Source organism: Caretta caretta, chromosome 6 (genome assembly GCF_965140235.1).
Source record: "Caretta caretta isolate rCarCar2 chromosome 6, rCarCar1.hap1, whole genome shotgun sequence".
Taxonomy (NCBI): Eukaryota; Metazoa; Chordata; order Testudines; family Cheloniidae; genus Caretta; species Caretta caretta.
In genome coordinates, this window is record NC_134211.1 from 20,718,991 (window position 1) to 20,732,539 (window position 13,549).

At 49.2% G+C, this 13,549-nt stretch overlaps 1 protein-coding gene across 3 annotated transcripts in view; it reads right to left on the bottom strand.

Moving 5' to 3' along the window:
• The window catches only part of SLC25A22 (solute carrier family 25 member 22), an 89,520-nt gene that overhangs the window by 14,664 nt on the left and 61,307 nt on the right, over positions 1 to 13,549 (bottom strand). For all 3 annotated transcript variants that reach the window (XM_048852917.2, XM_048852918.2, XM_048852919.2), the window contains 4 exons: positions 7,448 to 7,566; positions 4,704 to 4,875; positions 3,325 to 3,479; positions 534 to 609 (listed from right to left, as the gene is read on the bottom strand). In XM_048852917.2, the coding sequence (XP_048708874.1) occupies positions 534 to 609; positions 3,325 to 3,479; positions 4,704 to 4,875; positions 7,448 to 7,566 (522 nt within the window). The remainder of the gene's footprint in view (positions 1 to 533; positions 610 to 3,324; positions 3,480 to 4,703; positions 4,876 to 7,447; positions 7,567 to 13,549) is intronic.

Consider the following 13,549-nt stretch of genomic DNA (forward strand, 5'->3'; position numbering starts at 1 on the left):
TTAAACCAGGATTTGATGGCTGCAGTAACTCAGCCAGAGGTTTTAAGTCTATTACAGGAGTGGGTGGGTAAGGTTCTGTAGCCTGCAATGTGCAGGAGGTCCTATAAGGCAGGATCACAGAGGAAGTGGGAGCTGCTGCAGATCTTAGCCTTATCTATCTTAGGGTTTTATAGTGCTGCCCACCCTAGGATTTGGGCACTTTGTCATGTTAAAACCAACAGCAATACCCCTAGTCAACTCCACAGAGTCTCTGGTTCTGCTCTCTTTTCGGCTTGGGGCTGGGTATTTGTTTTCAAGGTTATTGCTTTTTGGGGAAAGGGGTAGTTGGGGTTTTCTGGTAGAAGGGGACACCTGCCCTATTAACCTTCCCCAAGGACAGGATAAAACCCTTTTAGCCATTCAGATAAAACAATTTAAAAAGAAGCCCTTGGTGCTGCAACTCCCTCCCATTGCCAAGAAGCAGGCAATGGAAGATGCCTAGAACAGAGGCATTGCAACCTGATCGTCTGGTAACCACTGAGGGCACCTTTTACCTGGTGCAGTCTAGGATTCCTGAGTATGTGTCCTCATTCACTCCCCTTTTCAAGGACTGCAGCCTTGTCTTGATTACTGAGGACAGAGAGAAGGAGAAAAGAAGCTTTAAGAACGCTATTCATATTGGCCATGGGCTGCCTCTGGTTCTTTCCCCCCGAAACTTCTGCCGGGTGCTTTACACACTGCTGCATAGCTCTTTAGTAGGCAAGAGTGATCATTTAGGGCCTAGCAAAGCCAAGATGAGATTACTGGGATTATGATCACAGATGAGATTAATCAGAGTATCAGAAAACAAGGGAAAACCTTAACTGTTCCTTTACAAATGGATTTAAAAATCCCCACACAAAACACAAAGAGAACAAGATTTTCCAAACTGACTCTGATTTAGGGGTGTCCAGACCTCTTAAGGAGCCTGATTTTCCAAGGCCCAGCACTTTCTGAAAGTCAGCCCTGCCTGCAGTTGGGCCCCCAAAAAAACAGAGACACCAAAAAATCACTAGTCACTCTTAAAAATCTTGGTAATATACGATTACGGGAGGGAAAACAACTTCCTATTGTTTCTCACAGGTTAGCCCTGCAGACAGAGGCGAGACCAAACGGTTTTATTGGAAGGCATACACAGTCTAAGACAATAAGGTAATGGCTTCCCAGGAGCTCACACTGGATGTACAAAAGCCTGAATACACATAAGGCACGTGCTGAGCACACGCGCACACACACACACAATGGTTTCTACACAGAAACATGTCCATCACAAAGACGTGATAATGGCCACTTCTGGTCCTCCGCACCGAGAGTGCCCCCTCCATCTGGTTTAACTAACACACACCACTGACAGTGGGGACTCCCATGAGCAGGGGTTGAAGTAAAGGGAAAGCTCAGCTCCTCCTCAGCTGGAAGCAGTGGGCAAGCTCTCTCTCCTGAGCTAGGGGGGAGCTCTGACCTCAGAGATCTCCCTCTTATACACTTGAGGGCATCCTGTGCCAAAAAATTTAAAATTCTGCACACAGTATTTTAAAATTCTGCAAACTTTGTCAATACATAAATGCAGAGGCTCCGGCATGGCAGTGGGGAGCACAGGTCACTGGATACACGAAAGTGAGAGATCACCCTGCAGCCTCCCAACCCTCCACCCCTGGGACATGGACTCAGTGGTGAGGCTGCACCCAACCCTGACACAGCAGAAGGCCTGGGCCTGCCCCAGAAACACCCTAGGGCCCTGCCCCTCTGCACCAAGTGTGGGGTAGGCAGGCTCAACCAGGAAGGATCCAAATGTGGAGGGGCTCAGTGTGGGGGGGATGCAGGTAGGGGGTGAGAGGATTCTGTGTGGGACAATCTGGGTGCAGGCAGCTCAGTGGGGGCGGGTCTAGGTGTGTGTGGGAGATCTGGATGCACGGAGGCTCGTTGCGGGGGTTCAAGGGGCAATGGGACTATGCAGGGGCTTCCAGGTGAAAGCGGTTGGGGCTCAGCAGAGAGGTTTGGGTGCTGGGGGAGTGGGCTTGGTCGTGGGGACTCAGGGTGGTGCAGGGGGTGGGGCTCATTAGGGTGGGGGTTTGAGTGCAGGGAGCTCAGTGGGGGGTGGTCTGGGTGCAGGGGGTCTTGGTGCAGGGGGGCTCCAGATGCAGGGGTTGAGGTTCAGTGGGGTGGTGTTCGGGTATGGAGGGCGAGGGGGGTTCTGGGTGCACAGGGTGAGGCTTGGCAGGGGTGTCTGGGTATGGGAGGTCCCGATGCATGGGGATTGGGCAGATGGTAGAGCAGCTCCCCGTACAGTGACCTCTCCCCCTGCAGCTGAGCAGCGATGGGGACAGGAAGCAGGGGAGGATGCAGAGCTTCCTGCAGCTGGGGAAAGTTTCTGGGGGTGGGTCTGACACAGCCCCAGCCACTCCTTGCAGGGGAAGAGGAAGTCCCATCTTCTCCCGCCTCCAACCCAGCCCGGACTAGCAGTTGATCCTGGCTCAGGGTAGGAGCCACTGGTTAGGGTGTTCCCAGCCGTGCAGTGATTTACCTCTCCGCCAGCTGCTCCAGGTGCCTGAAACAATGTACGGGTGCAGCTAGGGAGTGGTGCGTGACTGCTCTTGCAGCTTCCCTGTCCGAAAATCATTTTTCTGCGGGGAAGCAAAGAAATCTGCGGGGGGCATGAATTCTGCACACACGCAGTGGCACAGAATTCCCCCAGGAGTACTCTTATGCCTCTTTCCAGGCTGGTGACGTAAGGATTCTTCCAAATCTGGCTGGGGAGTTCATGGGGCTGTGAGCCTTTCTTCTACAGGACTCTCTCTCTCTCCTTGATAGTTCCTTCAGATCACCAGAGGGACATGGAGCCTCCAGTTCTCCCACCTCTCTGTGGGGAGCAAAGGGAGACCCTGCCACTTCCCCTCTCCTAGACAGAATGGCCCTGTCAGTGCTCTCTCTTCTCCTGGTACTACACAGAGGGGTGCATGGGTGAGGTTGGGGCATAAGGGATGTCCCCCTAACACACAAGCCATCTCCTTCCCCCACTCCCACCAGTGCTTGTCTGATTCCAGGGCCGCTTGGAGACATGAACTCTTTGAGTCCTTTGCCCTGTTCCCCATGCCACATCTCATCGTACAAGGGGGCACAGGGCCACTTCAACGTTTGACACCAATGTCATTGCAACACAGCCACCATAAGTGGTAAGTTCCTCCTCCTCCTCACTCGATCCATTGCAACCACTGTCCACGAGGGGCCGGGAGCTCCACGATTGGGTGTCCGTGAAACTCCTTGTTGCCACCCTCAGGCTGACAGCGCCTGCTCCCACTCAGGACTCACCATCACACGGATTGACAGCCACTGCTGCCGTGCTGCCCGCCAGGCACCCGGATAGGAAGGACACGTAGAATGGGGCCTTGACATCAGGGCTCTTCTGGCCCAGCTTGTTCAGGTTCGCAAACAACGGGAAGTAAACAATGGAAAACGGGACGTCTCTGTAATGGGGGGGTAGGGAGAAGAGAGATCAGCACAGCTGCACCCCCCAGACCAAGCAGCCAGTCACAGCAGGAAGGGCTGGGAGATTCACAGGTCAAGAACGGTGCCAGGCCAGGCCTCTTTCCCAGCTACTGGAATGACATGCAAGGAGGTTTGAGAAAGACATTCCCTCTGCAGCTTCTATATCCCACAGACAAGAGTCAGGAGGCAGATCCTCAGCAGATATAATTCGGCACAGCTCTGCCGGAGCCAAGGGAGCTTCACCTATTTACTCCAGCTGAGGATCTGGCCCAGGATGTCGAGTTCTAATTTTTTTAAAAGAGTTAAAGTCCCTCCTCCTGCCCGGTCAGTCCCATTGGGTGTTACTACCAATAATTAATTAGTGAGTCAGTCACTTGAGAAGATAAGAGCTTATGTCAAAGCCACTCTCTTCACTGGCTTCCTATGGATCAAATCAAGCTCAAGGTCTTGATCCTTATCTTCAAGGCACTCCATGGACTAGACCCAGGATAGCCAAAGATCACCTAAGGCTCCAGAGGGAAGACTTGGCACAGTGGAACTCTCTATAATAAGGGTAAAGCTCGTCTGCATGGGAGACGGAACTTTCCCAGGGGCTGATCCGAGACTGTGGCACAAACTCCGCTAGGCACGAAGGACCATCACAAGGCTCACAACCTTCCACTCCAAGGGCAAGGTGCATTTCTTATGACCTGCCTTCTCTAACATGACTACAGAGCAACATGTGTATTAACAAAGCAAAACAAAAAGTCACCCTACCGAAATGAGACACTCCACTGCACACATTTTCCCAAGGGCAGAGGATGAGAGAACAACCAACATGTGACAGATATCAGTCACATCTCTTCATGCACGACTACAGTGATCAGTGTGGTATAAGAACCTATGTAGACTAGAAGGAAGGCAGACTACCAAGAATTCTCATTCTCTCTCTCTCCCCAACACAAAAGCACTAGGGGCCTTATTCTCCACTCATGTACTCCATTTCTTCCCCAGGGGAACTCCAGTATCACACTGATCTATGGGAGAGGAGAATTGGGTGCTTGATACACATGTTTTTTGTTAGTGACCCAGATGATAATAGAATTGTCCAGTAAATAGCCCCAAATGCAGTAGTAGCACCATTGCAAGGAGCAGGGTTTGGGAGGATTACTTCAGTCTTTTATAGATGAAGGTGCTCAGAGTTTCAGCGAGCACAGCCCTACCTTAGCAGCGTGGCCCCAAGGCCCTTGTAAAGCCCCATGATGCCTTTGCTCCGAAGTAGTTCCCTGGTGATTTGCGTCGCCGTGGTCCGTGTCTCCACTACCGACTCTGCTGCCCCAGCGCTGGTGGTGGTGGAGAGCTGGGCTTGTGCTGCCATTAGCTTCTTCTGGGCCGCTGCATGGGAGTGACAGAGTGTTATTTATAAACCTGTGCTATGAAGGGGGAGGGATAGCTCAGTGGTTTGAACATTGGCCTGCTAAACCCAGGGTTGTGAGTTCAATCCTTGAGGGGGCCATTTAGGGATCTGGGGCAAAAATAAGGGACGGTACTGCTGTGAAGGCAGGGGACTGGACTCGATGACCTTTCAAGGTCCCTTCCAGCTCAATGAGATAGGTATATCTCCATATTAAAAAACACAACTTTCAATTATCACATGGCTCCAGTGACAAGGCTACACAGGAACTTGGACGTTTCAGAAAGGAAGAGGTCTGTGGTGTAAACTGGATACTGGTGAGAGGGAAGGACTAACAGCACTGGCTAAAGCCAGCCATGCATCCTGCAAGCTCCCTCCCCTCCAGAACTGCAGCACCCCTTCCTCAGTCCTGGGCTCAAGCCCAGCTCTGCCACCACACCTCAGTCCTGATCTGTAACATTGCCCCTGCAGTTCCACTCCTGGGTCTCTCCTGAGCAGACATGGTCAGTCATGCAAGGCTTGTGTGGTGTGGAGAACTGACCATTATAGACTAGGCTGAGTACAAGAGATCAATGCAACAGGGACTTTAAGCCCTATTGGGATACAGGTCTTCAGAGGGGAAAGGCCACCAAAGCACCCAAAAAATAAGAAAGGCTCATTCCTAATATCTTCCCTTAAACAACCACTTTAAAATAAAACTGAAGAGAACCCCGAAATAAAGATCTGTGCACTATGCTATCTCCCATTACCTTTCAAACCCAAGTGCACTTCTGCCGTTTGGTCAGTAGATGGAGCACATATCAATCCCTGAGCCCACACACATACCGAACAAGGTTTGCATTAAAATTGGCAAGGGAAGGTTCTTGGGGAGAAAAAAGGAAAAGAGAAACTCTCTGGGCTCATGGGGTGTTTGGGTTATGAGGTTCCAAAATTAGGATGTGACGTTACTATGTGTAATCATAATGGTACCTCCACAGAGGAAAGTCCCTGGATGTGCAGTTGTTATGTACACATCACACTGGGCATACAGTCTCCGAGGGACGCTGGGTATGACAATTTAGCCACTTTGCAGAATGGAACCCTACAGAGAACATGGATGCCAAGCTGGAAGAATCCTGATCTAAGCTGGCTGCAGCCTGGAGCCAGAAATACTTCCTGATGGGCAAATGCGTGGGGGCCACTGTGGGTTAGCTGAGTAGCACCATTACCTGATGGGCATTATTTAGGCGATTTTAGGACCTAAGCACCATCCGTGGCAGGACTCCAGAAGAGATTTAGGTTTTAGCAACACTTCTCTCCTTTCTGTTGTTTTAAGTAATTATCTTATAATTCTATTTAAATTATTTCTATGAAGACACTAGTGCCAGCACATGGTGGACAGCTGGTGCATAACTGACAGCTCTGTCCACGCGTCTCACGTGGGCTCCAACAGGACTTCTCCGTAGTCTTAACTCCCTTCCCCGTCCCCAGCGCTGCCCATGAATCTCGGAACTGACACACCACACTGTTTTGTGCTCATGATCCCCTTTCCTTTCCTGCAGCTCTGCCAATTCACCCCAGTCCTGACCTGCAACACCACCTGCTACCCCAGTCCTGGGTTCCTACACAGTTCTGCCTATGAACCTCGACCTTTTTCTGCAGCACCCTTTGCTATTCTAGCCCTAGGCCTCTCCTGAGCAAAGAACACCAATGGTGGCAAATGGTACAATGCTTCTCTACTAGAGAGCAAGCGGAGATCAAATTCCATTCCCTGGCCACACGTGCCTTTGTTTGTCCCTTTCTGTGAGTGGATTACGCATGCTCCAACCCTGAACCAGAGCTCTCCTTTCACTCTCACAAGGGAGAGTCTTCAGTTTCCTCTCAACCTCGTGAGTCAGAGACTCCACTCTGCGATCAGAGAGGAAACCAGTACCCAGAGAGGCAAGGAGGATACGGGACAATGGTACAAAGAGTCCCACAGAAAGAGCAGGACTGAAACAGTCCCTCCCTCCCCCTGAGAGCAGCAGTGCCCCACATGGGGAGCTTCCTTCTCTATTCAGAAGAAGCTGATTGAAGCTTGTTCTCATTCCCTCACAAGAAAAACAGATGAGCTGCAGGACGGGGCTGCTGCAGGCAACAAGCCACTTGCGACGGGCTAGGGGAGGAGGGAATAATGGGGTGAGACGCAGAGGGGAAAGTATCAGAGGACAAGCACAAGGGGACGTTAAACCCTTCTCCTGTGGCATTAACGGAGGAGTTTTAATAATTCATAAGCTGAATGTGATCATCTCTACAGCACGCACAGCAGCCCGCCTAACCCCTCCCATGACTTAAGCACAGGTAGTGAAAATTGCTTCCTCGTGCCACTAGAGGGGGCTCTAAGAGGCCTGCAGGGAAGAGCATGAGGAAAGCTCTGTTACAGCTTAAGACCCCTCTGCAGAAGGGAGCAGTGACCTCTACGCTCATTCCCTCCCCTTCTCTCACAGTCTCTCTCCCCACCCCTGCTGAATCCCCTCAAGAGGTATCCTCCACTGCCCGCCTGTTGTACAAGGAAAGAAGAGATGTGCAAGGTACCAATTCGGCCTGCATCCTGCAGCTGGATTTTGAGCATCTCCATGGGAGTGGTGACAATCACCTGGCAGGTGCCTGCCCCGCAGCCGGCCAGCATCTCCCTCAGCAGCGTCAGCTTCTTCCTGCCCAGCAAAAGAGAGATTCAGTCAGAAGATCTGGCTCAGAGTAACGTGCCCCTGGAACAACACAGACAGCTTGGTTCCCTCTAAGAGACGCCAGCTCTCAGTGCAAGGCTCCATCCCCATGGTGATGGAATTACAGGACGGGGCCACAGCACTGATGCACAGGTACCACCGGCTGGGACTCAAAGTGGAGGTTGTCTTAACTGGGCACAATGAGCCAGCTGGTGTCATAAAGGCTGGGTGTTTTGGTCCAACATAATCTGCTCTGGAGCAGGGGAGCTGACAGCTCCCCCATACACTGAGCTCCCAAGTCAGTCACAGGTACCAGAAATTGCCACAGGGCCATTAGCCTTTAACGGCCTGCAGCTGCAGATGTCAGCAACATGTTCTCCTTCACCTCTTCCAAAAAGCCAGAACCCCACAAAATAACAGAGTCAAGACTTCAAAAAGGAACTGCTGAGTTGGGGTGTTCAATTTAAGACATCTTACTGAGGCCTAATTTGCAGAAAGTGATGAGCACCTGCCCTCTGAGAATCAGGTCCCCTTAAGGCACCAAAGATGGATACCCAAGATCATGGTCAAAAAAGTTGTATCAGAAAATCAGCCAGAGGTTTTTTGTTGACTGCCATAGCCAGGCACCCTCTCTTAGGGCTCGTCTACTCTAAAAGATTAGATTGGTTTAACTACTTCGCTCAGGGGTGAGAACAGCATTGTCAAGCTGACCTAAGTCCCCATGTAGACAGCACTAGGTCAATGGAAGAATTCTTCCGTCGACTTAGCTACCCACTTTTCAGGCAGCTGGATCACCTACTCCGACGGGAGACTCCATCCCGTCAGCACAGGTAGCATCTACACTGAAGTGCTATAGTCGCACAGCTGTGCTGCTATAGTGTTGTAAGGTGTTGTCTACACTTACAAAAGACTCAGTGTCAAGGTGTTATCCCAAATTTGTCCTACCTTAAAAAAAGAAAGTTATATAATAATCTGATAACAAGAGACCTCTGTATCCTAAATATTTACTACAAAAATCTACCATGATGAAAAATAAACAGCCAAAACACTATTTTTTTTTAATAGGAGCTACTCTAAAGCAATGTTTTTGCTCTTCCTGATGGCTCTGTAGCAATATTCCAAGGTGGTACCGATACCACTGATGATACAGACACAAAGTCAATTTGGGTTAGCAAGACGTACTGCTGCATTTATATAAATACAATCCCATTCGCTTGTTCACAAAATCATAACAATATCCCACTGCATTGACCCAAACACTTGAACAGCCATTGTGTTTTGGGCCAATACTGTGTTTTGAGGGTTAACTCCAGCTCTCTACAAAAGAGGGAAGAGGGCCCTGAATGGTTTCCAAGTAGAATAAGAACAAACACATCAGTAAGTGATGGGAGGGGGGTAGAATCAGGTTTATTTTAAAGCCTCTAAGAGAGTCTTACAAGCAATAAGATGTATGAATGTTGTGTGACATTCTCAGGGCACCCAGAGTTGAGAGTCACCTTGTTACCCCTTCCATCAGCAAGAGGGAGCCCTTTTTTGGGGCAGTAACCTGGCCTGCCAGCCCCTCAAGCTCTCTCCTCTGGGCTATGCCAGCCCTTATTTCACCTTGCAAATTAACAAGAGGTGCACCCCAACCCCCAAGTCCCTTTGAATTGTTCCCCTGTGATATCCCCACCCCTGACACTGGCTACATGCATAAATCCCAGACCCCCTGCACCCAAAGGTGCAGTGTACCCCAGTTTAACCTTAAACACTCCTCCTGCAAACCAGCCAGCACTTTTGAGCATTTATAATAAAACAAAATAAGGTTTATTTATGAATAAAAATTTAAATAGAAAGAAGAGTGTGCTGGAAACAAGTAGTTAAAATTAAAAAAAAAAAAGTCAAAAAATGAACTGGGATCTACACTTATCAATTGTTACCTTTCCTAGCTAATAACGTAGATTTCCTCCCGAAGTTCAGTCTATTGCAGAGCTGGCTGGTTTCTCAAGAACCAACAGCCAAAAGTTCATGAAAGCACCCCCCCATCCCGGCCAGGGATTTTCTTCAGTGAATGGATACAAAGTGCCTTATCCTACATTGTGTTACACTGAAAACAGACTGGTTTCTATTCACAGGCAGGGTGAACCCTGCTTGCTACAGTTTCTTTTCTACCTTTCCCTGGTTTCAAGTGTTTGTCACAGTTTCTGATGGTTTTCCATTGACAGTGGCAAGGGTAGACAACAGAACCTTGCGTTACCCGGTTGGCTGATTAGGGAGGGGTGACAACTCTCTTTTGCTTGATTGGGTCATCACCGAGACACATGACCTCCTGGTGACTAATCTCTGCTCCAAGTCCAGACAGCGTACTTTCAATATTCCCAATATACATTATCCCTTAAACATTATCCGCTCATACATCTCGCAACGATTAGGAGTCTTGAGATACCTTACATGCTACTCTTTATGGATAAAAATAGCCCGTGAGACGTGTTTGGTGTAGAGAGTTTGTCAGGTCTTCAGTTACAGCTGTTTGCAAAGAACAGGGGAACCTTTGCCAACAGGTCTCTGTGTCACATATTGAACTTAATGGGCCAGACCCTCAGACAGTGCAAACTCAGCACAACTCCGCTGGTTTAAGTAGAGTGATGCTGGATTTACACTAACAAATAATGGTTTGAAAGCATCCTTCAAGCCCAGACTATAAATGAGCTCCTGGAAGTGTCACACTGTTTCCACACCATCACCTCAAACACAATACAGTGCACTTAGCAGTGGCTCTGAGATCCAGTGAGTTGTCAGCATCTCCTGCCACAGGGAAGAATCAGGTGGCATGAGAAATATCCTCACTCCCCTCTCCTCAGCAACATTCTCCCCCACCCCTTTAAAGCTCCCTCAAGGCTAAATTCACCTATCCAGTGATGTGACAGGATTGCTAGTCAGGCTGCTGCCTGCAGCTAATCCCCCATAGCCTTCATGTCAGCTGTTCAGATTTCTCTACCTCACATCTGCTCTGGGGGAGGATGTCAGTGGAGGGGATTATGGGCATAAAGCCACAGTGAGGATTATCAATGACTAAAGATAGATTTCTCCCTCGAGAACGAAGGAAGGAATTTCTCACTGAGTTTCCTTCTCAAAGCCCCCTGGGCACGGGATGTTCAATGAATCGCTGAACTATTAGACAGTCACCTACAGAGAGTCTGGGTCCACATGGACCTTTTCTCCCCTTCATTGAGGTGTTTTAAGAGACTCAGTGAGGAAGAAGTAGTCGTCTGCATCTGAAGAAGTGGTTTTTACCCACAAAAGCTTATGCCCAAATAAATCTGTTAGTCTTTAAGGTGCCATGGACTCCTTGTTGTTTCAGTGAGGAAGTGGGTGTTTTCCTAGGGCAGTTGACCCTCACCACTGGATTGAGGGCTCTGAATACTTGGGAGAGTTATTCAGCAAGCCTCTGATTGTACAACAGCCCAAGAAGCAAGGTCCTCACTCCTTTTAGTCACTCAGGAGCCAGGCAGGGTTGTGTGCAATTGAAGGTGAACGTCAAATAAACACTCAATGCTCTATCAGCATCATCAGGACAAATAGATTTCACCCACTACCCCCTGGACACTAGGCAAAGGGCCAGCACCTCCACTGGTATATGTCAGTATGACTCCACTGACTTCTATGGCACTATGCTGACACACACCAGCTGAGGAGCTGTGCATACACCATTTTTAAAAAGGTACCAGATCCTGTGTGTGTCTATGCATTGCCCTAGGTGCCTAAATACGACAGTAAACAGTGAATTGTGGACCAGATCCTCAGCTGGTTTAAACTGGCATAGAGCAACTGAGTTCAAAAGGAGTCTCACTTAATTTACCCCTGTGGCAGTCTGACCCTATCAACGCAGAGACCATTTACCATTCCTGCATCCGGTGTAAAATAGAACACCTTCTGGCAAGCATGCATCAGGGCTCAGTACTGTGGCTGTGGAAGCCATCCTTTTGAATTTCCTGACATATGTCATAAAAGCTGCAACCTTAAGGCACCGTGTTCCATCCTCAAAGACTGCTGAACGGTGGTCTTCAAACCACCCCCATGCACACGTGCCAGCCTGAGACAAAGAATGAGGATTTTCAACCTGAGTCAGTGATCTTTTGAGAAGGCTGTAAGCAATTGGAATGGCATAGCAGAGCACGGGGGAGTGCACCCAGATCTCAACTCCTGGCAGCACCAGCTCATGCATTGTGTGGGTAAGCAAGAAATACCCCAAATAGTATCTGAATTGGCACCCTGTTGTGTAGCATCGGTGGGCATGGGGTTAAACAGCGGTCATGTTCTAGCCCAGCGCTGACAGTACTTCCGTGATGGGAGAAAAGATGGATGTGAGAGAGAGAGCCCCGTCACCCCCAAGAAATAGTCACCTCTGGGGTGGAACACAACAGCTGTTTAACCGCACATATCAATACTACACAAACATACAGGGCTGATCCAAAGGCCATTGGAGTCAATGGGCGTCTTACCATGGGCTTTGGATCAGACTTCTAATACATTTGAACCTTTTGGGAAGAGTGCAAGACATTATAAAATAAAGAGGAATCAGGGTCAAACTTGGGATCTGATGGAAAAAAAAATATTTCCATCAGGAGCCGGCAGAAGGGTTGGGGTGCCTGCCATTTAGCAGCATTAGTCCCCAGCACGCTCTGCGGACTAATACGTCTCACATTTCTGTTCACCGAGCAAGACAATCCTGTGTACACAGGGCAAGAAATAGGAAAAAATACCCATTTCCCTGCAGAATTCACTTCTGTCAGCAAAGAAGCAATTAACGCAATTGTGCTGAGCTTGCTAGGAACCAAAATCACTGAATCTGCAGCTTTCCAGGCCTATTCCAGAACAGCAAACAAAGCGAAGGTCAAGATAAGAAAAAATATATCTCAGAGGGAAATCAATGATGATAATGTGCCTTGGAGAGGAGCAGTCAGCAACCCAGACGGCCGGACACTGGGATATTCTGTAAGCAAACCACATCTTTTGTAACAAACCGAGACAGTTTTCAACCCACTGAGGCCAAAATACTGGGCAGAGCCTAAATACGAGAAACCCTACATGACTGCCACCGCCCACCACAGCTGTACAGCACACTGAGTTTAGGAGACAAGGGATGTAGCCCTGTGGGGCAGCTTAAAGGCTGCTCTCAGTGCAAATGCTTGTAGAGGCTGAGATTCAAGGCTAAGATTTCCAGAAGTGACTGCTGAGTGTGAGTGCCCGGCATGAGACACCTTAAAGGGGCCCAATTCTCAGACATTGCTAAGCACCCAAGCTCTGAAAAATCCGTTCTCTTTAAAACAGGCCTCAAGTTGGGCACCCACAAATAAAACATCTTAAATGCATGTTGATGTCAAGGGTTCTTATGCACATGTTTGAGCGCTTTCCTCAATGGGGCCCTAGCAACTCCTCTCCTGTTTACATATTGCACAAACACAGCTGCTATCTTATCGACTGGTGTATGTACCGGGGCCTCCCACTGTGGGAAAGAGCATGCAGAAACTTCCAGCTTCAGGGAGGTGCAGGAAAAACGCCTGTCTCCATTCTCTGTAGACTGGAAACCCCCTATTCTCCCTTTCCTGCCTTCTCCTAGTCTGAGGGGCCTCAGAAAGGACAGATCTGTAAGAGGAGCAGAGTGAGAACTCCCATGTGGCTCCTCTGTCTACATAGTTCTTGGAGCCCCAGAGAACTTCCTAGCTGAAACACCAAAATCAGAGGATGATGTCAGCTCTAATGATGGGGATGAGGCACAAATCTGAAGAGACACAGAATTCCTGTCAAGGTTTTTTTGCATCTGTGACACACACAGCAAGCCCCAAGCAGAACAAAACCGAGTCGGCTGCAACCTGGAGGATATTACAGCATCCTCCTGGCTGGGTTCCACTTTGAAGAGATCTTACAAGCATGAGGCCTGCTGCACCCGGCTGCTCATGGTGGACTCCCTGGCTGGACACAGCAAGGGGTA